The sequence below is a fragment of the Hoplias malabaricus genome, chromosome 8, assembly GCF_029633855.1.
Source record: "Hoplias malabaricus isolate fHopMal1 chromosome 8, fHopMal1.hap1, whole genome shotgun sequence".
NCBI classification, from domain to species: Eukaryota; Metazoa; Chordata; class Actinopteri; order Characiformes; family Erythrinidae; genus Hoplias; species Hoplias malabaricus.
Window position 1 is genome coordinate 22,852,142 of NC_089807.1, and position 25,735 is coordinate 22,877,876.

At 39.2% G+C, this 25,735-nt stretch overlaps 1 protein-coding gene across 1 annotated transcript; it reads left to right on the plus strand.

The window, feature by feature from the left end:
- The first annotated feature begins 32 nt into the window (after positions 1 to 32).
- On the plus strand, positions 33 to 25,730 carry msh6 (mutS homolog 6 (E. coli)). Its single transcript, XM_066680113.1, has 10 exons — positions 33 to 455; positions 11,344 to 11,546; positions 11,637 to 11,797; positions 17,885 to 20,447; positions 21,344 to 21,630; positions 22,595 to 22,712; positions 23,178 to 23,267; positions 23,968 to 24,122; positions 25,187 to 25,386; positions 25,522 to 25,730. The coding sequence occupies exons 1-10, from the start codon at positions 208 to 210 to the stop codon at positions 25,598 to 25,600; spliced, it is 4,104 nt and encodes a 1,367-aa protein (XP_066536210.1). The 5' UTR covers positions 33 to 207; the 3' UTR covers positions 25,601 to 25,730.
- Positions 25,731 to 25,735: the final 5 nt, after the last annotated feature.

Here is a 25,735-nt window from a genome sequence, read left to right on the forward strand (position 1 = left end):
GAGTATGGAGCCATTTAGGATTGAGCTACAGCCTTCCGACATATTGGCCTGTTTGCATTGGTCCATAGCTGTGTGACATATGATGCCCCGCCTCGCGCTCCTTGCCCTTTCACCACGCAGAGTTTTCCCGCGAAGTCTTCACTGAGACGAGGGGAGGAGGTTGTGTATTTTTACTCTAGTTTGAGAGTTTTCCTTCGAGAAAAAGGCATGGCTAAACAAAGCTCTATTTTCAATTTCTTCACCAAGTCTCCACCGTTTGGCACGAAATCCAAACCCATTCCGTCTCCGGCCGAAGCAGTTTTATCGTCATCAGTCCAGGGAGGTAACACCTCGCCGAAGGAGGAGGCGAAACAGGCCATGAACAAGAAGAAATCTGCGGCCAAACCGGACAAAAGTTTCGCTAAAGCTGGACACAACAAGCTGTTTGGAGATAAGACCCCGGTTCCGATTAAAAGGTACCGTTATGTTCAGAGGACGAGGCTGGTGTTAACGTTAGCCGCTTATTCACCGGATTAGACATTCGAATGTGCTACAGCAATTAAAACCTTCAGCTTTTTGGAACTTGAATTTAACTTTAATTTACAACACTAAATACTACTGTATTTCATACTACTGTATGAAAAGCTGCATATCAAATTATATGATCGTTACTTTTCTCAGTTAAATCAACTTGGCATGCTTTACTAAGGATTTTTCCTTACAACGCTTTCTATTTATTTGTTGAGTTAAATGTTATTAAAAAATGTACAAGAAAACTAGTCAATACATCTTAGTGTAGCTAACTGGGATCAAGATGGGCATGGCTAGAATTTGGCCATTAGTGAGACCCCAGATGAGCTGTGCATTTTGGACCTTCATGTGTTGACTTGTCACTATGGGCACATTTGCCCAGTTGCTGGGTGTAGGTGTTAAGTCTAAAGTTCTGAGAGCGAGTAAAGGGCTGGGTTTCCCAAAAGCATGTTGGAACAAAGAAGATTCTTAAAAGGTAAAGTGAATATTTTCTCTCCCTCTTTACATAATCTAAAAACTAAGATGTTTTTGGGTGTGTGATCATAGATTATGAAAACAGTCAAAGCTAAAACACTGCCAGCATTGCTAAAGCAGTATATTCTCATTGAGAAGTGCCCAGTCCGGAGCGGAGCTCATATGATCCCGCGCTCCGAGGTGCTCCTTGTGATCCCACCCTCTGTCCAATGATTTTAATGTCCATCGTGTGGCCAGGTCTACAGTGTCTTGCAGCCATGAAATAACAAAGTGAACATAGTTAATGTTATATTTTAACACACCCAAAAAGCCCCACTGTCCTTCTCTAAATCTCCATAACCACAGATGGAGTAAAATGAAAGGAAATATTGGCCTTGTGTTTGAAAAGTGGAGGCAGTTTACAAGCAGCGACACTACAGAGCCAGAGCTGGCAAATTTCTTCCTGAACAGGTAACAGAAAATCATTTCTGAAAAAATATAAAAATATACACTGTGTATAGATTAAAACGAGTAAACGCCATAGGATGTGTGTTTTATATAAAGAAAGTGAGGCATAGTCACTTTTGAAAGGATGCGGGACTGTGTTTTGTGTGTTTTATATGAAGAAGGTGAATAACAACACGATTGAAAAGTGTAAAAACATTGTTTTAATGAAGTTGAGGCAGATTCATGTGTGTTTCTCCGAGGTGTGTGTTTTTTTTTGTAATTAATAATTTTAATTTTAATAAATTAAGGAATAAGAATTGCGTTTAAAAAGCCTCACACATTCACCTATTTAAGGTGGACCAGAGAAATCAAGCTTGGCAGTACGTTGCGAATATAAGCGTTTCACTAATAGGTAGATGTTTGTTACGTGATGTACACTTGGCTGTGTGTTTTAAATAGATAAAATGGGAAATGAGTGTTTCAAAACGAGTTTTGTTTATAAACCTAGTGCTAGCTTTGCATAGCTGTTTAAGGTGGAAATGAGTATTCACTAAGAAGCAAGAGCACAAAGAAAATAAGACTCTTTAACAGACCCATTGAAGGTGGAACTAAATGCTTGAATACAAAAATTGTGAATAATTGGTTGAATAAGACAATTGCCTTGTATGATTTTTAAATGGATAAAGTGGAAAAGCAGTAGCTTCAGAAAGCTTTAAAAGCTAAAGCTTTTTTTTTTTTTTTGCTTTTTACACATGTAGAAAAAAATACAATTCAATGCAGAAAAGAAAGATGTAAATAAACATATCCAGATATAAAAATAAAACATCCCATTCACTGTCACACAAAGTAGGAAAAGAAGTTTACAAGGTGGGTATAAGCTAATGAGTTGGAAGCAAGTCTTTAAGGGCTACTCTGGTATCCCACCCCACAAGTGTAGCTGTTTTGACTTTATTAATCATTGCAGTAGTCAGTTCAAGAGAAACTATGTCATAATAAAATAGTAGCCATTGTTTTGAGAGTCGTGTTTTGGAATTTAACAAATTAAATATAATAGTCTTTTTAGCTAAGCCAGCAAAAATTAGTCTTTTTTGAGCTAATGTAAAGATAAAAGAACTATCATCACACAACAAACAGAGACATGGATTTTTTTCTATATGAATCACAAGCATATCAGAAATTGTAGATAGAATGTAATTCCACAACTTAGAAAGTTGTGTAATGGTAAGTCTTGAAGCCTATGAGGCTTTATCATAGCTTCCTCAATAGATCGCCAAGAAACTCCTGATTCTTTTTCTAACCAATAAGCCATGGCCCTTAGCTGAAAGGATAAAAAGTAAAATTTTAGGTTAGGCAAGGAAAGTCCGCCTGCTTCTTTCCGCCGCTGCAGAGTAGTTCGTCTGATTCTAGCATGTCCCCCATCCCAGATGAAATTTGTAATCATGGAGTTAAGTTCATTTATAAATTTAGGTGGGGGAGTAAGGGGAAGCATTAAAAAAAGGAAATTGATTCTAGGAAGAATCTTCCATCTTTATCACTGAGATTCTACCTGCAAGCGAGGCCTTTAAGGAGGTCCAGTGATCTAGGTTTATGTGAAATATTTGCATTAAGGTACCAACATTTTCTTTTGTTATCTTTGATAAAGAGGGATAGATTTTAATTCCCAAATATGTGAATGAGGCACTGATAAGAATTGATGGGGGCAACGGTACTGACCTTGCCATATCATTTAACGGCATGAGAGCTGATTTGGACCAGTTCATATCCTGAAAATGACCGAAATAGATCAAATAATTGCAAAAGATGATTAGAGGAAGAATCTATGTTAGACAAAAAAAAAAACATTATATCATTTGCATATAAAGAAATGGGATGTACAGTGTTATATATTCAATAAGAGTATAAGATATGTTATATAAGGTTCATTAAGAGTGCTTTGTCTGATGGCCTGTGCAAGTGGCTCTAAACTAATGCAGAAAAGGGCGGGAGAAAGAGGACACCCTTGTCTTGTACCGCGTCCCAATGAAAATGCTGCAGATTTTTGATTATTTGTAAGCACGGAGGCCATTGGGGAACTATACAAAACTTTAATCATCAAAATAAATGTAGAACCAAAACTAAACCTGTGTAAAACTAACCATAAATAATCCCATTCAACTCTATCAAAAATCTACAAAGTCTCCAAAATTAGTCTCCAAAAAAATGGCCTGCCCAAAGGAAAGGTATATTTGCAGCAGAGAGGAGAATGGTCTGAAATGAGGATAGGAAGCATGTCTATATCAGACAGATCACTCTGAATGCCATGAGAAATCAGCATATAGTCTATCCTAGAATAGGATTTATGTCGAGAAGAGTAGAAGCAATACTTCCTAAGATTAGGACAGGAAAGTCGCCATAGATCTATTAAATGAAAATCAGATATAAAGTTATTAAAAGCTTGTGAATATTGTAATTGAGTATCAATACCTGGGGAGTGGTCCATTGGGGGGGACACAACAGTATTCATATTACCTCCTAAGAATAGGTAATGATCAGGAAAGGTTGACAAGTCATTGCGAATAATTAGAAAAAACTCTTGATCAAACACATTAGGTGCATAGCTGCAATTTTTATATGATAAATTTTAACCACTATGTATGTAAAACAGCGCTGGTTTCCCCTCCTGAAGTAATAGCTTGAAGTGGTAACTTCCTGTCCTACACAATAAGAACGCCTTTACTTTTTGTAAAGGTAACTGACTACTTTGAACTATTTATTCTGGAAGCGGTGTAAATCCTCTGATCTAAGGTGAGTTTTGGAGCCATGACTGCTCCATGGTAGCTCACGTCTCTCCGCCAACCATTCCACCTGTGATCAGAGGGGGGAAAAAAGAAGTTATCTTTTTTTATACAAACCGGATTCCAAAAAATCTGGGACACTAAACAAATTGTGAATAAAAACTGAATGCAATGATGTGGAGGTGCCAAAATCGAATATTTTATTCGGAATAGAACAAAAATCACAAAAGTTTAAACTGAGAGAATGTATCATTTTAAGGGAAAAATATGTTGTTTCAAAATTTCATGACGTCAACAAATCCCCAAAAAGTTAGGACAAGTCCATTTTTTATCACTGTGTGGCATCCCTCCTTCTTACAACACTCAACAGACGTCAGGGGAAAGAGGAGACCAGTTTCTCAAGTTTAGAAATAGGAATGCTCTCCCATTCATGTCTAATACTGGCCTCTAACTGTTCAATCGTCTTGGGCCTTCTTTGTTGCACCTTCCTCTTTATGATGCGCCCAATTTCCTCTATAGGTGAAAGATCTGGACTGCAGGCTAGCCATTTCAGTAACCGGATCCTTCTCCTACGTAGCCATGATGTTGTGATTGCTGCAGAATGTGGTCTGGCATTATCTTGTTGAAAAATGCAGGGTCTTCCCTGAAAGAGATGACGTCTAGATGGGAGCATATGCTGTTCTAGAACCTGAACATAGTTCTCTGCGTTAATGGTGCCTTGCAATGGTGCCATGCAAGCTGCCCATGCCACAAGCACTCATGCAACCCCATACCATCAGTGATGCAGGCTTCTGAACGGAGCGTTGACAACAACTTGGGTTATCCTTGTCCTCTCTGGTCCGGATGACATGGCGTCCCAGTGTTCCTTAAAGAACTTCAAATCGTGACTCATCTGACCACAGAACTGTCTTCCATTTGGCCACACTCCATTTTAAAATACCCCTGGCCCAGTGCAAATGTCTGAGCTTGTGGAGCTTGCTTAAAAATGGCTTCCTCTTTGCACTGTAGAGATTCAGCTGGCGACGGCGGATGGAACAGTGGATTGTGTTCACTGACAATGCTTTCTGGAAGTATTCCTGAGCCCATTCTGTTATTTCCTTGACAGTGGCATTCCTGTTTGAGGTGCATTGATGTTTAAGGGCCCGGAGATCACGAGCATCCAGTACAGTTTTACGGCCTTGACCCTTATGCACAGCAATTGTTCCAGATTTTCTGAATCTTTTGATGATGTTATGCACGGTTGATGATGATAACTTAAGTCTTTGCTGTATTACACTGGGTAACACCATTCGGGTATTACTGCACTATCTTTCTGCGCAACAATGGTGGAATTGGTGATCCTCTTACCATCTTGGCTTCAGAGAGACACTGACACCCTGAGAAGCTCTTTTTATACCCAATCATATTGTCAATTGACCTAAATAGTGTTAATTGGTCTTCCAACTGTTCGTTATATGCTCTATTTCCCTTTTCCAGCCACTTATTGCTACTTGTCCCAACTTTTTTGGAATCCGGTTTGTAGATAAATGCACAAAAAGGAAAAAAAAAATATATATATATATATATATATACACACACACAATATATTGAATGGACAACAAGCTTCTAACAAAACAGACAGACTTTGCCTCTTCCATTATCGAAAGAAAAATCAAGGACTCTTTTACATGTGCAATTTCTGTCAGAAAGCTAGATATAGAATCCATGATGGCACGTCAAATAAAATGAACGAAATGATTGTATTGATATGATCGAAGAACCAGTCTTATCCTAATTTATATATTAACAAATGTATAAATCACAAAAATTCACTTAAGCAAGAAGTTTACTGATCAGTCATTGTAACAGCGCGTTGCAAAAGTGGAACTATCAGTGAGAATCTTTGGACGTAGCAGCATTGGATCCAGCCACTGAGGCCATGGGTAGTAGCTGAGGCATAGCCCCTAGCTGGATCTTGCTCAGTGGTCCACTAGTATCCATCAGCACTCTGACCTCCGATGTCGTTATAGCAGTCTTACCTGGCTGGTCCGAAGTAGTCACCGAACAAAAAAAATCTTCAGCCTCTTCTACCATACAGAGTTGTACCTGCATGCCATGGTAGTTCACTCTCAGAACAGCAGGATACAACAAGAAAGACCGGAGTTGCAGACCCATGGCGTGTAAACGTCGCCTGAAAGGAGACATCTCTTTCCTTCTGGCTGCAGTCTCTTTGCTGAAATCCGAGAAAGACAACAAACTGTCAAAAGTAAGGTGTGCATTCCTTGCACCGTTCAGCACTGCTTGTCTATCTGTGTAGTTAAGCAGTTGAAAAAACAAGGTTCTCTTCAGCTCTTAAGGTGGAAGAGAGAATGCAAGATCCTAGCGAATAATGCCAATAAGACTCCTAAACAGACATGCAAGGTGGAACAAAATGTTTAACTATGAAAATTGTGGATAAGATATGCCTCTTAAACAACAATTATGGTGGAAGGGAAAATAAGTAACACCAGCTTTCTCTGTTTGAAATATTTCAGTAAAGGCTTGTAAATAAAGGGAAATTGGAACCCGATGTTCACTTTTTGCATAGACGTTTTAATGAAATGATGAACACTTTTCTATATAAATGTGTTGATTATGGCACATTCTTCTTGGCTATTATGGCCCAAGTTCTTAAACTTGTCTCTTGCTTTTTCGTTCAGTTTTCCTCAAACTGGCAACCTGCTCAAGCTTCATGTCTGGGGAGGTGGGGGAGGAGGCAAATAGCTCTCTCCGTGGTTTTGAACCTGTTACCGTTCCGATTTTAAACGCTTAGTTGTCAATATTACAGATTGCTCCTGTAAAACTGAAGCTTTTAAGTGAATTTTTTAATTTAAAATAAAAGAATCAATGCAAGTACAACACAGTTAACACAACATAAATTACATTCATGTTCAATACTTTTATTAATTGCAACAATATTCTGTGATGAAATTGCAAGTTAAAATACTAGTAATTGTTTGTAAGTTAGTGTAGTAAACATGATAAACTGGACAGAGCAATATTTTCAATTATCTGTGTAGTTTTGATGATTTCTGAGTTAAAATATCTTAATTTACTGAATAAATGCCTGGGTCAAATTTGGTCATATGATTAATCCGTGTTAAGAATGAACACATTAGCCTTGACAGCACTATTTTAAAGCTTTAATATAGAATCAAAATGGGCTCCATTCATTAGGCAGTATGTGCCTAACCGAAAATGTTACATTCTAAATGTTTTTAACTGTATAACCTTAATGTTAGGTGGTTTAATCCACCCCTCTCATCTCCTGATTACAAAGTAAAAAAAAAAGGTACCGTACACCCCATGAGAACAGAGAGTTCATAAAGGAGAATGGGTAACATGCATAAAGTAAAGTTTGCAAGATGTTAAGTAATACCTAAACACAAAGTGGTAATGAAATAACTGACTGATTGGATTTTGAAGAAGAGAAGACATTTCCAAATTGTTTCCCAGTCGATTTGTTTGTCAGAGAGTTTAAGCTCTTTTTTCGCCGAATAATCTGAATACCAAGTGGTTTTATATGTAGCTTGGAGTAGTGTAAGTAGCTGAAGCAAGCCCCTGGTTTCTGTTTTACCACAGAACAGATTGTTATGGGTGAGGAGACAAAGAGAATTTCCAGGGAACACTATGCTTTTATAGCAGAATGCAGGTCTAAGTAAAGGAAAATCCAGGTAACTTACAAAAAGTCTGTAAACCTTGGAATGTCCAATCTTATCAAAAACATCAAAGGAAAAATGTTTGTTAGCAGTAAGGAAGTTATTGTTATGAAAAATAAATGAGTTTTTGGGCCATCTAGTGGAAGTTTTTGTAATTCATTCTACAGTCCTCCACACAGAGAGTAAATCACTAATAATTCCATATCTCGTATTAGTCTCATTCTCATTCCATATCTCATATTAGTGTTTGAGCGAGATGTTAGAGTAAATGAAATCTTTTAGTCTATGGGGAGCGATGATATATTCTTCTATAAGGTGCCATGAAGTTTTTGTGTCAGGATTAAGCTAGAGCTCGTAGAACGAAAAAGTAATGGTATAATTAGTCCTTCTTGCCTTCAGTAAACATTGCCTGTCCTGGTACCGCAGGAGCTTGAAAATAAAGACCCTCAGCGGCCCTCTAAGTCAGCTAGCTCATTCTCCATAGCCTTGAGAAGTGAGGAGTGGTCATTTAACAACCTTTTCTCTTCATGTTGCTCACTTATCATAGTCTTTCCTCGATATGAGCACCAGCACCAGTTTCATCTGGGCAGAAAAATCATCATCCCAGATCATGGACACGTGAGCGTTAAAATTTGCAGATAGTGTCTCAAACTGTGACTGAAAGAAGCTGGCTTGCTTTTCCATTGACTTGCCCAACATGTCCGCCATTTTCACGAGCTCTGGTGAGTCGCGTTGCTTCTGTTTTTTCTTGACTGGGGAAGCCATTAGAGAGGAAACTGGTCTCGATTTTGTATTAGATCTCTCAGCCATTCTATCGCCACCAAATATCCTATGTAGATATATTAAAAACAAAAAGAAACAGAAAATGTGTAAACGTGAGAGAGCTCTAGCTGCGTGCTGCCATTCCGAGAAATAGGTCATGTGGTCCCCCTAATTGTTTAAAGAGTGGTGGCAATAATTAAGCAACGGTGGCTCTAAAATACATGCAGGGAGCACTGACGAGGTTAATCTGTGAACCTATTGCACTGTTTTACAGTACCGTTTGGGTTTACTAGGGGATAAGTGGGTTTTTTTTTTTCAGTCATTTTCTTGCTATATAATATAGTCCTACCATAGGACTATGTTTTGAAATAGTTGTTCTCTTTTTCTCAGGCATTATTAGGATTTTTACTAGTTGTAAAGTTACTTGAACTATAAGGCAAGTTTGATCACTTTATTTAATCGTTTTATGTTTGCATTGTACCAACTTCACTTTTCATGCATTATAACTGATTATCACTGTTTTGAAAACTAATGAGTTTTGCAATTGAGTTCTAAAAGGTATTTAAAGTTTGTTTACCTATGTTTAAAAGAACAAGTTGGACAAATTGTACAGAAAAATCACTTGGCATCACTGAACAATTTGTTTCTTATAAGAAGAATGGAAAAAAAGCACCACTGGCAGGGTAAAGTCAGGTGGGTTTGTCAGGATTTTGTTGGAATTTATGTTCAATAACTTTACTGTCTAGTTATATATATAATTTTTTTTTTTTTGAGAGTTTTGCAAATGTGTTTTGAAGGTTGTAGAATAATTAAAGACATGAGTCTTGTTTTGCATAATTGTTTGCTTGCTTACTAAAGTAACGTAATGTAGGTCTTTTAACTTAAAACTTGAAAGATTAGGATAAGATGTATGAATAAGTTCAGTTTTGGGTCATTACCAGTACTACTCATGGTTTTATTTCTATACTGTAGGCCTAGATGTACATAAATAACTTAGAAATTCCAGAAGTTATAATTGCTCGTTATTGTAATTATAATTTGGCTATGATCGTTTCAGATTCAGATTTTACTTCCCCATCCCAGAACACCCCCACTTTTGAAAAGCTTGATACATCCCTGGTCTCAGGGGGGACCCTCCAAAAAACCTCAAATATCTCAAAAACTTTTCCAAAAATGAACGAAACATATCGTAGCGAAAAGGAGAGTCTGGGGATCGATATGTTATAAAAAAAAAAATATATGCAGATTAAGTGAGAATTGAGCATGTTATGAAGAGTTAAATACAGGAGAAAAATTTAGAAACCGCACTCTGAGCCGCTCTAAAAATACATTGAACTCTATGGGAGCCGAAACCGTCCCTAGTGCCGAACAAAAATTCATAACTCAAAACCATATTTTAAATAATGTTCACATTTACAGGTGCTAGAAAGGACAAGTTTCTCTACCATTTAAAATTTAAGTGAAGTTTCTAGGTGAAAGTATGAGGAAGTTATGGTGAATTGTTCGGCTGAAAAGTGAAAAAACGGCTTTTGGCCAAAAATCCTAGAGTGTGATGTCACGCAATGTACCCGTCCTCCATTCAAATGAATGGGGGGATTTTGAAGGAGGGATAGAAAGAGAAGGATGAGTGCAAGAGGTCCGAACACGGACGTGATGGGACCCGGTACGCCCGGGTCCGACCGTCTGAAATCCCGTGTCCGTAGTTTGAAAAATGACCGAGTTAGAGCGCTTTGAAAATTAATTCCATAGAAATGACTGGGGAAAAGCGGAGCGAAAATGAGTGTAACGGACGAACGAGTGCGGGTATCGGAAAGCTGTATACAAGCCCACATTGTCGCTGTAGGACACACGATTTCCAGGTGGAACGGAGTCGATAGCTCAAACTGCGGGACTAGTTAAGCGCACAAGGAAATGCGGAATAATTTGAAAAAAACACCAAATCGGGGTTCTAGTGTATTTACCTTGAATATGTTGATGAAGATCCTGGTGGAGGAGGTTGGGAGAGTTTTTCTTTTCGTGTTTTATTTCGCATAATTTCTTGGACGAAGTATAGATTACACAAAGCAGCAAGCAGCTAGAACATTAGTTCTATCTAAAGCAGAGCTGTAGTTCTCAGTGTTCTAGCTTTGACCTGCTGCCCCCTGTGATGCCGCAAAACAAACCACAGTAGGAGGGACTGTGACTCCGTTGGCTGTACACTGAATGATGGACAGATAACTGGCTGCTGATTGGCTAAATATAGGTGATGACCAATGAAAATCATGCAGAGTCTGCCCCTCACTCTGGCTGAGAGAAAGCTGTGTGATTCTGTTTCAAACATAAAATTGTGACTTCAAAATAACGTAACAAAATGTGTCCTGTATTGGTTCAAACAGAACATTAAACAGGCCTAACGACGCCCATGCAGCAAGATAACCAAGTGAACCGAACCTTGCTGGGCTACCTAATAGTGGGTGATGTAAGCTTGCTCGCTCGTAACTCAGATCTTGTTTCACATCATAAAGCATAAAATCGACAGAGCAGCGGCTCATATCTTGGAAAATTCTTAAGTTGATTTTGTAAAGTTTCACTGTATTATGATGTATTCTTTTGGAAAAAAAATACATATGTCATTTTCATGAACAGAGATTAATTTACAGGGGTTTAATAGATTGCTTGGGGGATTTTAATAACAAAGCATAATGTGTCAATGTTTCTTGCATTTTCTTATCTTCTTTCAGCACTTCATTCCCATTTCATGCCGGTTGTCTGGTATGGGCAAAATTGGAAGGACACCCGTGGTGGCCCTGCATGGTCGTGCCGCATCCAATAAATGGACTACAGATGAGAGGAAAAGGCCAAGTTCAAAGAGTACATGTACATTTCTTTGATGAGCCACCAACAAGGGGCTGGGTCAGGACAAAGTACATCAGAGAATTCAAAGGTAACCTTGCATTTTCCAAGTTCCATATTATTGAAGCCTACGTGCAGGTTTTCTGTATTAGCATGGAGGCTTTTTGTGTGGTTTTAATAGGTTCAGACAGCGCTGATAGCAAAGCAGGTGGTTTGTTCTTCACTGGCAAACCAGTGATTCGTAGGGCAATGGAATTGGCAGATCGTGTACTGCAGGACACGCCTGAGGAGAGGCTGAAAATGCCAGTCAGTATGGATGCCTCTGATGAGGAAGAAATGGAGGCAAGTAGCAAAACACACACACAAACACACACATAGTAGAAAATTTGTTATAAAAATAAAATTAGTGATGTCCTGATCCGATACTAAGATTTTCCTAGATAGTACTGATACACAGTGCACACTTCAAGTAAACTCAGTCCAGTGTGTCTGCTTGACATTGAATATCTCCCATTTAGAAAGAATGTCCTGCATCCAAGTTGCTGCTTAATATTTTTTATAACCAAAGAAAACGTTTTCTTCACAAACAGATCCTAAATGTCAGTCAGCTTTATTGTCATCACAGATGTGTTTAGGAAGAAATTAAGACTTTCTTCAGCACTGACTTGTTTCTCTCAGACAAACTGCAAACAAACACCTGTAGGCAGAACTATGACTTCATTGCCAACAGCGCTAGATTATGGATGGCTAACTCTGGCTGCTGGCTTAATAAGTATCAACAAATGAGAAGCACATACTGTTTAGGAGGCGTGGACTATCTGCCCCTACCTCAGGCTAATTTTCCGTAACAAGTCTTGGTCGTGTGTGTGTGAGATTATTTTTATATATATATATATATATATATAACAGGCATCTCCCAGGAGATAATACGATGATGTACATAAGGCATCATTGAGGAAAAAAATATTTCTCAGCTTTTATTCACATTTGAACAAAAATGGCATGTCCAAAATTATTCATACCCTTCTCAATAATTAATAGAAAAGCCTTTATTGGCTATTACAGCAATCAAACGCTTCCTGTAATTGCTGACCAGTTTTTTGCATTTCTCCACTGGTATTTTTGCCCATTGATCTTTAGCAATGAGCTCCAACTCTTTGAGGTTGGAGGGTCTCCTTGCCATCACCCTGATCTTTAACTCCCTCCACAGATTCTCAAGTGGATTCAAGGCAGGACTCTGGCTGGGCCACTGCAAAATGTCTGCTAACCATTTCTTCACAACTTTTGCTTGTGTTTTGGGTCGTTGTTGTGCTGAAATGTCCACTGGTTCCCAAGGCCAATTTTCTCTGCAGACTGCCTGATGTTGTTGTTGAGAATCTTGACATATTGCTCTTTTTTCATGGTGCCATTTACTGCGATCAAGTTCCTTGGTCCATTGGCTGAAAAACACCCCAAAACATTAGGTTCCCACCACCATGTTTGACAGTGGGGATGGTGTTTTTAGGGTTGAAGGCTTCTCCTTTTTTACGCCAAATGAAGGACACATCATTGTGGCCAAACAATTCAATTTTTGTTTCATCTGACCATAAAACAGAAAGACCAGACAAGTCTTCTTCTTTGTTCAGATGAGCATTTGCAAAGGTCAGGCAGGCTTTTGTGTGCCTTTTCTGGAGAAGTGGCGTCCTCCTTGGCCAGCACAGGTGTCACTTTTGGCTTCTGACCACATCTTCTGAGATTTTCCACAGTGTGGAATTTCTTGTATTTTTTAATAATACTTTGCGCTGTAGCCACTGGAACTTGAAAACATTTTGATATGGCCTTATAGCCCTTTCCTGACTTGTGAGCGGCCACAATGCACAGACGCATTGTTCAATAATAGTGGTAAAATGTGCAATTAATCGTGATATTGATTTGCGCTCATATTGCCCAACACTATTTAATAAGTTGTTCTAGTATATTGCAAAGTTTTAATCTAGTAGTTAAATCTATAAAGGCACACACATTTCAGTCAGTTTGAGCATGCAGACTGGCTCTGTCAAAATATCTAAAACATTTGATAAGTCTGCAACTAATATCCCCATTTCTGTTACATGTACTGTAATAACTGGTTAATAATTTACAGTATGGCTGCACAATATATTGTTTCAGCTTCATCACAATGTGTGTGGGCACTGTAGTCACATTGCAGAACGTGCAGTGACACATGGAACATGGCCCACTTCTGTGTAAAATGCAGGCTTTTTTTCTTGTTTAACAAAGACCACATACCAAGTAGAAATGGAGATATTTAAATTCAATAGCAAATATTAATTTATTCATAAGGTTACCTGTAACATGTATCTGTTCTTCACCATTATTTTTTTTATCCCATATTAATGTTGAGAATGTTTGAGAGAACAAGAGGCGCAGAAAGAGATTCAAACATTTGTTTTGAGGTGCTAAACTGCTATGACCACATCTGCTTTGTGATCAGTTGTACAAATGTGTTTTAAATAATTATTTTATGTATAATTTAATTGAAATATTCTCCTGTTGTATGCAGAATGTTTATTGATTTGTTCAGTTCTTGGGGATAATACTATATCCAAAATATAAAGTTTTTTGTTGGTGATATTGAAAGGTTATATTCTTTTCCTGAGTGGGAGACTGCTTGAATTCTGAATTACAGTTTTACCTTACAAAAAATATTTTAGCCTCCTGGAGTCTGTGCTCCTGCCATCGGGATAAATCAGACATTTGAATTACTCAGTTATTAGAAACATAATAAACACATTCTCAGAAACCTTACATGACTTACTTTTCTAATATATAGAGGTTAAAAATAAATGTATTGCAGTGTTTTTTTTTTTTTTTTTTTTTTTTTTTTTTTAAGAGAGATAAAAGTAGCAAGCAGCTACAAAGTCCATAACAGAATTATTCAACAATACAAAAGCAACAGTGATCCTAAAATTCCTGTCAGTGATGAAACTTAAGCAATACATATGACAAATTTAAATAAATGGCAGCTTTAATTTCCCTAAAATAAAACTGTATTAATGAATTAATAAAAGTAAGCCAGTGTAAAATATTTTTCAGGTCTAAATGACTGAAATACTTATGTTTCCTGCTGTGTAAATGGCAAATTTGTAATGCATGCAAACTGAAGATATATCTATCATCCAAAAGATCATTTATATCAGTAATTCAATTCAAAAAGTGAAACTCATATAGATTCATTGCAGATGGACCTATTTCAAGCAATTACTTCTTTTAGTGATGATTATGGCTACCACCCAATGAAGACCCAAAATTCAACATCAGTAGGCTACACAATCTTGAGGAAGACTGCTGACTCGACAGATATCCAGAAGGCAGTTATTGATGCTCTCCACAAGGAGGGTAAGCCACAAAATGTCATTGCTAAAAAAGCTGTTCAGAGTGCTGTATCCAAGCATATTAATGGAAAGTTGTATGTAATAATGCATTGCTTGTATCATGCCACTCATGACCAGTGGTGGACAGTAACAAAGTAAATGTACTTTCTTACTGTACTTAAGTACTTTTTTCATGTATATATTTTACTAAAGTTTTTCCAGTTTTAAACAAATTTTTATTTTGACTCCATTACATTTCAAAGTCAAATATCTTACTTTTTTACTCCACTACATTAGGAAAATCTGCGGTTTCTTTTGGTTTATGTGTGGGTAAGACTTAACATGCAGGGACACGCAGCAGTACCGTTGCTAGGAGACGAACCAACACAGTCACAGCGCTATAAATGTTTCTCCACCTAAAACCAACAATACCAAAAGCAGACTTTTTCATCAACTGTTGTGCAAATTTGAGACTGTAAATAATCACTTTCAGTTCTTAGAACTGTTATGAATTAACAAGATGACGTGTACCATTTAGTGTTTGAGTCATCAAACACTGTTCATTTATATACATGTTTTATGCATCAGTAGATTTCACAAATCACTCACCAAAGGTGAGTCAGTTGGAGAGTTATTAAACACAATATGTGAAGCTAGGTCAAAACCATACATATTCCAAAACCCCCAAATCAATACATAGGGATAAAACAAAAACAAGTATCAGGTAAAGTCAGAAAAACAAAACTGTAGCCTGTTTAAGAAACAGGTGTCTCAGAATTGCACTACTAGGAACACTGTAATGTTTTTACCTTAAAGTCTTGTTTCAGATGAAAGTAAATTTTGCATTTCATTTGGAAATCAAGGTCCCAGAGTCTGTAGAAAGAGTGGAGAGGCACACAATCCAAGCTGCTTGAGGTTTAATGTGAAGTGTCCACAATCAGTAATGGTTTGGTGAGCCATGTCATCTGCTGGTGTTATATCAAGTCCAAAGTCAGCGCAGATGTCTACCAGGAAGCACTCCATGCTTCCCTCTCCTGACAAGCTTTATGGAGATGCAGATTTCATTTTCCAGCAGGACTTGGCACCTTTCCACACTGCCAAAAGTACCAATACCTGATTTAATAACCACATTATCATTGTTCTTGATTGGCCAGCAAACTCACCTGATATGTTCCCCATAGAGAATCTATGGGGTATTGTCAGGAGGAAGATCAGAGACACCAGACCCAACAATGCAGACGAGCTGAAGGCCGCTATCAAAGCAACCTGGGTTTCTATAACACCTCAGCAGTGCCACAGGCTGATTGCTTCCATGCCACGCCACATTGATGCAGTATGCCAACCAAGTATTGAGTGTATATACTGTACATACTTTCAGTAGGCCAATATTTCTATATTATGAATATTTTTTGAATTGGTCTTATATTCTATTTTTCTGAGGTAATGACTTTTTGGATTATGGCTGTAATCCATAATCATCAACATTATAATAAATAAATGCAATAGATCACTGTAATGAATCTACATAATGAGTTTCATTTTTTTAAATGAATGAAATATATTAGCATTTTGATATTTTAATTTATTGAGATGCACCTGTATTTGTGTAGCAGTGGTGGTAATGTGTAAATAGAGTAATGTTGGGTGCATTTATTTATTTATTTATTTATTTATTTTTTGTTGGGGAGAATATTGCACCTGTACGAAATAATGCATTCCTCCATAGTTTCCTGCAAGGGAACCTGGTATGCAACTGAGAACAGGGGATAGCCACATTCCTCTGGATCTCTTTAAGTTGTTCATTTCAAAGGATGCTGTGGAAATCCTCTGCTGGAACACAAAGCAGCAGGCTTCCAGGAACATCACCAGAGGTGCAAAATGCATATAGATGAATGTTGGAGTTGTTGAATTGTGGTGCAAAACTGGTCTTTTTTCCCCATTACTTATGATGTCAAGGGACAGATGCTGGAAAGTAACTTGGAATATGCACACCATTTTCTCAGATGAGGACAGACTGAAAGATCTTCCCCTCTTCATCAAAGCACAACAGACTGTTTTAGATCAAGCCTTTGATAAGCAGGGTTTAGAACACCTGTATATCTTTCTACCATCCATGCAGGAGTCTTTGGTTTGGTCCACCTATGATATATCCTTCAGTGTGGATGGTAAAGAGTGAAATCCAAACCCGGTGTTTTGACAAGGGTCCCTTCCGCGTCCATTACAACAAGCTAATGGGAGGTGTGGATTTGTCAGACGAGCTGATCCAGTACTACACAAACGTTCTTCACTTTTTGGATGTTTCTGTGACCAGTGCCTACACTCTTCATAAAGAATATGTGCAACATGACATCTAGACCCACAAGGATTTCATGAAGGAGCTCACTGCACCTACTGCGCTGTAATGCAGAAGACCCCTGCAGAGGCCGCCATGTTGTTCATATGCCAGTTCCAGGACTGATTTGATTCCTGACCAATGGATGAAGTATACTGCTGGCTGCAAGCCCTGTTTGTATTGCAGAATGCATAAGGGAAGGCAAGCAAAAACCCCTTGGAATTGATGTCCATCTTTGCCTTCAACCAGATCAACTATTTTGGAGCATGGCATCATGGGCAGGATTGCCAAATTATTCATATGACTAATGACATTCATATGACTAATCATTATGTAACATTTTCTCAATATTTATGTAATGCACGTTTATGCACAGCTGCTCCTTTTTGATATTATATAAATTTCATGTTTGCATTGGGACATTTTCAATAAACTGAGGGGGAAAAAGCTTCACTATTTTTCTCTTCCCCCAAACTGAGAGGTGCGGGGGGAGCAGACTAATGGGCTATTATATTTGGTAGTGGGGAGGGGAACACTCATTGGTAAGCCAAATTTGTTAAAATGACATGGCATGTTAGACTAAGACATGAAAAACTTAATATTTACACATAAATGTTTGTATATTTGCACATCACTTTTGTATGTATGTATGTAACATGCAGCCGTAGATTGGCTATGTATATGGACTTGCCAAGACACTATATTTACATTTTGTTTTTATGTGAATTATCACATTCACTACAGGTTGAAAATTCGACAGTGTCAGATGAAGAGGTGTCAGAAGAAGAAGTTAAAGTAAAGCCTAGCCGACGTTCAACACGTTATACTTCAGAGGATGGTCAGAAGCCCAAACGGCGACGTATTGTGGTGGCTTCTGACAGTGAAGGCTCTGACGAGGAATTTAAGCCAGACCAGGCAGGAGGCAGCACCGAAGAGGAAGATGGTGTCAGCAGTGGTGTGGATGAAGAGGAGGAAGAGAATATGCCTGAATCTGAACCAGACAGCCCTGTGAAACCTGTTAAACGGAAACGTGGGTCAGAGAAGTCAAAAGAAGCAAAAACAAAGAGCAAATCTACACCTCCAGAGATCCCTAAAAGAGCTCCTGCAAGCCTCCCGTCTCTCGCAGCTGACACAAAGTCACGTCTCTCAGCTTTCTCTGCACCAGACAACTTTGAGAGTCAGGCAAGTGGAGGAGGTGTAGAGGGGCAAGGTGTGTGGGACCATGAGAAATTGAATTGGTTGCAGAATGGCAAGAGAAAGGATGCTGGGAGGAGACGTCAGTCTGATGAGGACTATGATCCCACAACTCTCTATGTGCCTGAGGATTTCCTGAACAGGGTTACACCTGGTATGCGCCGCTGGTGGCAGCTTAAGTCAGAAATGTTTGATGCAGTTTTGTTCTATAAGGTAGGCAAGTTTTATGAACTTTACCACATGGATGCTGTAATTGGGGTCAATGAGTTAGGGCTTACCTTTATGAAAGGCACTTGGGCACATTCTGGCTTTCCAGAGATAGGCTTTAGCCGTTTCTCTGATGTGCTTGTGCAAAAAGGTTACAAGGTGGCTCGCGTGGAACAGACTGAGACCCCAGAGATGATGGAAGCACGATGCAAGACCATGGTACGGCCGACTAAATTTGACCGGGTAGTTCGCCGAGAGGTATGCAGGATAATTACACGTGGTACACAGACATACAGTGTGCTTGATGGTGCCCCTTCTGAGGTTCAGAGCAAGTATCTGCTGTCGGTGAAAGAAAAAAAGGAGGAGGAATGTACAGGCAATTGCCATATCTATGGGGTATGTTTCATTGACACCTCCATGGGCCGCTTTCATGTAGGTCAGTTCTGTGATGATCGTCATTGTTCCCGTCTACGTACCCTAATAGCACATTATGCCCCAGCCCAGGTGGTATTTGAGAAGGGAAACTTATCAGCCGAGACACGAAAGATATTCAAGGCCAGTTTGTCCTCAGCTATGCAGGAGAGTCTCAATTCTGGTTTGCAGTTCTGGGATGCTCAAAAGACCCTGAAGACCTTTGCAGAAGAAGACTACTTCAATGAAAGCCAAGACATGGGAGGCAGTGCAAAAGTGTCAGTTCTCCCCAGTGTTCTTAAAGCAATGACATCTGACAGCGACTCACTAGGTCTAACTCCTAAAGAAGGCTATGAACTTGCTCTCTCTGCACTGGGCGGTTGCATGTATTATCTTAAAAAATGTCTCATAGATCAGGAGCTTCTTTCCATGGCAAATTTTGTAGAGTATATACCAGTGGATGTGGAAATGGAGCAGTCCGAGAGTGCATCAAGTTTCTTCGCTAAGACTCGCCAATGCATGGTGCTGGATGGAGTGACTTTGGCCAACCTTGAGATCCTCCAGAACGGTTCTTCTGGTGGCCTGGAAGGTACTCTGCTTGAGCGTTTGGACACCTGCTGTACTCCATTTGGCAAAAGGCTGCTAAAACAGTGGCTCTGTGCACCGCTCTGCAATCCTACTTCCATTAATGATAGACTTAATGCTCTTGAAGATCTAATGGGTGCCCCTGCACAAGCCACTGAGGCTACAGAACTCCTGAAGAAGCTTCCAGATCTTGAAAGGCTACTAAGCAAAGTCCATAGCATGGGGACACCTCTGAAAAATCAAAACCACCCAGATAGCAGAGCTATTTTGTATGAGGAGGTTGTCTATAGCAAACGTAAGATTGCTGACTTCCTTTCTGCACTGGAGGGTTTTAAGGTCATGCGGGAAATAGTGTCACTCATGGAGCCTGTTTCGGAAGGATTCCAGTCTAAACTGCTGAGGCAGGTGGTAGTTCTGAAAATACAGAGCGAGGACGGTCTGTTTCCTGACCTAACACCAGAGCTGAATCGCTGGGACACTGCTTTTGACCATCACAAGGCTCGTACCACAGGAGTGATCACACCCAAGGCTGGCTTTGACCCAGAGTATGATCAGGCTCTCAGTGAGATTAAGGAGTGTGAGAGAGGTTTGCAAGAATACTTGGATCGACAGAAGAAAAGACTTGGTTGCAAAAGTCTTTCTTACTGGGGTACCGGAAGGAATCGATATCAGTTGGAAGTTCCAGACAGTGTTTCTGAGAGAAATATTCCAGAAGAATATGAGGTGAGGTCCACAAAGAAAGGCTGGAAGAGATACTCGACAAAGGAAATTGAGCGCTTGTTTTCAGATTTGCAGAGCTGGGAGGAGAAGAGGGATGCAGCTTTGAAAGACTGTATGAGGAGACTATTCTACAACTTTGATAAAAACTACAGAAACTGGCAGATTGCTGTGGAGTGTATGGGAGTGCTTGGTAAGAAATGTAATCCTGACTCGCACATTACAATACTCATACTTTTTTTAATCATATTTATTGTACAGGATACAGCCTGTGTGAATATGCTCTAGTTTTGCCATTCTCTACATAAGTCCAAAATGACCTTAGCCTCTAATTATGCTGCTTTTCCACAGCATGGTACCTATTTAACTTGGCTTAGCTGTACTGTATTTTGCTTATCTATTATGTAAATTTGGTACCTGTTGCCTCGAACCGGGTACTTTATTAATCACTGCTCACTCATGGTTCCAAGTAATAATACGCCGAAATGTGTCTTCCACATTTAACTCTTCTGAGGCATTGAACACACACACACTAGTGCACTAGGGGCTGTGAACACACACCCAGAATGATGGGCAGCCATTCCTGGTGAGAGCTTGCTCAAGGGCACTTCAACCAAGGATGTTACTGCCAGTCCTGGGGATCGAACCTTCCAGTACCAAGCCCAGTCCTCTAACCATTAGGCCAAGGCTGACGCTAAGAAAGCCGAATGGGTATTAAATGTGAAATTTAAACATGGCTGAGTGCTGACTGGCCAGAGTGTCTTGGAAATGCAGACATCAGAACATAATATCCATTTGTAAAATCTTCAAGGTAAATTTCCAATAAAGTCAATGGCAGCTTGGAAAATTAATGTTAACAATTCAGCCACCATTGCTGTGGCTCCCAAAACTTGTGGATCCTGCTTGATATTTGAATGTTTTGACACATCATCGGCCACATTTCAGGGACGAACTGTGTTAATAGAAATCTAACAAGACAGGTCAAGTAGGTACCATACAGTGTTAGTCATTACATTCGCATGATTTAAAATTTGTTTTAAACTTAATTAAAATATTGTAATTGTTTCATTGGTCTCTTTCCTGTTGTAGATGTGTTGATGAGCTTATCCCGGTACAGCCAAAGTGGGGATGGGCCAATGGCAAGACCAGAGATAGTCCTCCAGAGTGATACTACTCAGTCACCTTTTCTGGACCTCAGAGGATCCCGACACCCTTGTGTGACCAAGACATGTTTTGGCGATGACTTTATCCCCAATGACATCTTTATTGGTTGTCCTAGTAGAGAGGAAGAGGATGGAAACAGCAACAAGGCTTTAGCCTCATGTGTGCTGGTAACTGGGCCAAACATGGGAGGCAAATCCACACTAATGAGGCAGGTGGGTACCTTTTTATAAACTGTGTATAGGTCCATTTTACACAAAACTGATCAATCTGTTTTAATTAGAAATAAAGTCAAAATTCTTTGTTTAGAGTACACTGATCAACCATAACATTATGATCACCTCCTGGTTTCTACACTCACTGTCTATTTTGTCAGCTCCACTGACCACATTGTAACATTTTATAGATTATAATAACTCACTTTAGCCCATTTACTGCCCTGTATACTTTATAACCCTCCACTTTTTTTTTTCTTCCCCCCCTTTCTCTACCCTGTTCTTCAATGGTCAAGACCCCAAAGAAAAAACACTGAACAGGGTGAATTTGGGTGGTGGGTCATTCTCACCAGGAGTGCTGGTGTGGTGTGTTAATGTGTGCTGTGCTGGTGAGAGTGGATCTGACAGCAGTGCTGCTGGATTTTTATATGCTATAACACTGTCCAGGACTCTGTTGGCTGGATATTTTTTGATGGTAGACTACTCTTAGTCCAGCAGTGACAAAGAAGGCTTTTATATATTAAAAAAAAAAAAAATAGAGCAACACTGCATTGTCTGATCCACTCTCCTCAACGCAACACACTCTAACACACCACCAAGTCAGTGACAGTGCAGCTCTAAGTATGATCCACCACACAAATCACACCTGCTTGGTAGTGGTGCTGTTGGGGATCTGTCCACTGAAGTGCACGGTTAGAAAAAAAAAATGGAAAGAAAATATATAACCCGCTTTGTTGTTGTTGTTTTATTTTTTTCCTTCCCCTCCTTTCAAAGGAAGGATGTAGGTTTTATGTTGAGAATACTAAATTACAAAACACCTGCAGTTAGAGCTAAACTGAAAATCTTTCTTGTGTGGTTTTGGGTTGTTTTTTTCCCCCTCTTGTCTTTCCCCCATTCCCCTGCCTTGTCACAAAACAGTTTTATATTGTCCATGATGATACAGCACTGTGTATGTTTGCTGTAGTGTGGCTTGGTGGTGATCTTGGCTCAGCTGGGCTGCTATGTACCTGCTGAAAGTCTGCGGTTTTCTCCCGTGGACAGGGTGTTTACTCGTCTTGGTGCTTCTGATCGCATCATGGCTGGTGAGTCCACTCTTTTGGGGAGAAAATATGCTACTGTTGGGTTTGCATACCCTTAACTTTAAAAGTTGCCTTAAAGTTAAGGCAATTCCTCAACAAAAAGATGAACAGGACCCATATTTCAGAAAACATGAAGATGAGAATTTTCAGATTCATATTCACAAATTAATTATTTCCATTTTAAGAACTGTATCTTACATTGTTGTTTAAATTAGAAATTATAAGTGACTCAAGTAAGGTCAGTGGTCAGATATGTCTCTGTTCAAGCAACCAAGGATACAGCTAGAAGGAAATCAAAAACTTGTTTGAAATAATGTATTTGTAATACATTTATATTGTAAATAATATAACTGTTTTTCTGAAAATCCTTTTCATTCCATGTTCAGTGTGCATTGGCTTTATACGATTTATGCAATGCAGCCTCTTTTCTGGGACACTGGATTGAATGTAATTTTTCCCAACATTTAGGTGAGAGTACCTTTTTTGTGGAGCTCAGCGAGACTGCCAGTATCCTCCTTCATGGGACAAAGCATTCACTTGTTCTCCTAGACGAACTGGGTAACATTCACAGTGTACAGTCATGGCCAAAAGTTTAGAGCAGAGACAAATTTTGTTTTTCACAATGTTTGCTATTTATGTGTGTTAGAGGTTTTTTTCCACATGTTTCTATGGTATAATGAAGTCCAATTATAAACACTTGTTTACTGACAAATCAAACTGGCATGCTGGTCATCAGCTTATAGGAGAAATCCTGACAACCCATACTTGCCTAATCAGTGCTTGGAGTTGATCACTATTTCTGTTTTTCTTTTTTTTAAACCCACCAACCTTTTTAAGGACCACAAGCTCTCAAAGTGATTGAGATCTGGACAGTTTTCTGGCCATGGAATCAAAATTGTTAACCAAGACAATTTATTTATTTAGTTCTTGATGATCAGGTGTCATCAAAATGTTGATTGAGATGCAGTCTTACAACAAGTATGTCCTTGCCTGTAACCCTTTTGAGGTAACCAATATTAACAACGACAATTTTAAAGTGCCACTTGGCAATTTGCATCGACACTAGATTGTTGTAAAGAGTGTTCAGATGGACTGCAAATAATTGCAATCATAAAAACTGAAGCAGTAAATATGTGAAAACCAAAGTTTTGGCCACGAGTGTATTTTTACACTATACTGACATCCTTCTGAATGTTTTTTTTTCTCATCCATTTTAAAAAAATACATAATCTAAGCAACACTCCATCTTTGGCTACAGGCAGGGGTACTGCCACATATGATGGCACAGCCATTGCGAGTGCGGTGGTGAAGGAGCTGTCTGAGAGGATCTGTTGCCGGACTCTGTTTTCCACACACTACCACTCACTGGTGGAGGATCATACCCAGAACCCTGCAGTCAAACTTGGCCACATGGTTAGTCTTTATATTTCTTCATTGTATGACTAGGTTACATACATTATCGACCTCTGCTGAAGTATCTGCCTGAATTAGGGCACTTGCTTCATGTGCTGGTGCTTGACTTCATGCACTGAAGCTTATGAGTCAACTGCACTTAAATATCTGCTCGTTTCCTTGTGGTATGTTGAGTTCAAGATCACTTGATTACTTGCTGCGTCTTTTAAACCATTAGTGTCGTAGTTACACAGCTCCAGGGACCTGGAGGTTGTGGGTACAAGTCCTGCTCTGGGTGACTGTCTGAAGAGTTTGGTGTGTTCTCCCCGTTTCCTTCCGCAGTCCAGATCTGAAAAACTTAACACTACACTATTTTTGTCTTTCGAAACATTCACCACGGCAGCATAAATCCATGATGTGTCTTGCTCGAGAGATTGGTCCATGTAGTATTGCGATTGTGTGAGTTCAGAGATTGTCGGGGAGGCTACAGAAGCACTGTGTGATATGCTGGCAGTTTTGTCTTCCAAAAAGAAGAAAAAACTATTTTTAACCCCTTCCTGTGTCTTTCGAAGAGGACAGTATGGACTGTCTATCCTGCAAAGAGAACTTAAGGTTGTAACATGTTAACAAGCCAAGAAGAGCATTTCCTGTTTTCTTCTTTCACCTGACAGCTGCAGCAGAAGCCTCCCTCTTTCTTGTCGCCATGTTTGTGTGTGTGCCAGATAGTGCTGCCCTCCTATTGTTCATAGTCAAGAGGTGAAATTATCCAAAAGAGTTTAACATGCTAGATTTTTCATCATGGGGTCGTGTGGTGTCTGAGGTGCCATACTAATTGTTACACTACACGACTGTTCCTTGTCCCCGACATGCCAAAATCAGACTAAATTCTTGTCGTCTGATCCCTGCCTGAACATTGGCCATCACAGATTGAACTGATTAAATTAAATATTTGCACCTACAGAAAATCAAGAATATTAAAGGGGAAATTAACATCATATGTTTATCCAAAGCTCTTGGGGTACTTTATTTAAAAATATATATATAATAAAAAGCTTTAATTTACCATTACACTGTTATATGCTAAGGCTTGCATGGTGGAGAATGAGTGTGAGGACCCCAGCCAGGAGACTATCACCTTCCTCTACAAGTTCATCAGTGGCGCTTGTCCCAAGAGCTATGGCTACAATGCTGCGCGCTTAGCCAATATTCCGGAGGATGTCATTCAGCTGGGGCATCACAAAGCCTGTGAATTTGAAAGGAGCACAGTGGCCCTAAGAGTCTTCAAGTAAGAAACATGTTTAAACTAATTAAATAAATAATACATGCAATGACATTCAAAGCTGGTCCTCCAAGACATTGGAGAATGTGGAAGCATTCATTCAAGTAAATGCTATAACAATATTCATATCTTTCTCTCCAGGAAGCTCTGTTCATTTACTGAAGATTCCACATCGAGTCAACAATTTGTTAAGCTGGTTCAGATGATTAGTGACCTGTAAGGGACACATTCTTTTCCTCATGAGATACTGTTCTACTTCAAAACACTTTCACTGCTGCTGATATGATCTAATAAAGTTTATTTTTAAAAATGAACACTTTTCCTCTTTGAATAGGAAATTAAACCTTTGATTAAT

Bases quoted from the DNA above. Each gene is read 5' to 3' on its own strand.
- msh6 (XM_066680113.1), top strand. From the start codon at position 208: ATGGCTAAACAAAGCTCTATTTTCAATTTCTTCACCAAGTCTCCACCG. The intron at 20,448-21,343 runs GTAAGAAATGTA...TTCCTGTTGTAG, and splicing joins GGAGTGTATGGGAGTGCTTG to ATGTGTTGATGAGCTTATCC. The intron at 24,123-25,186 runs GTTAGTCTTTAT...TTATATGCTAAG, and splicing joins CAGTCAAACTTGGCCACATG to GCTTGCATGGTGGAGAATGA.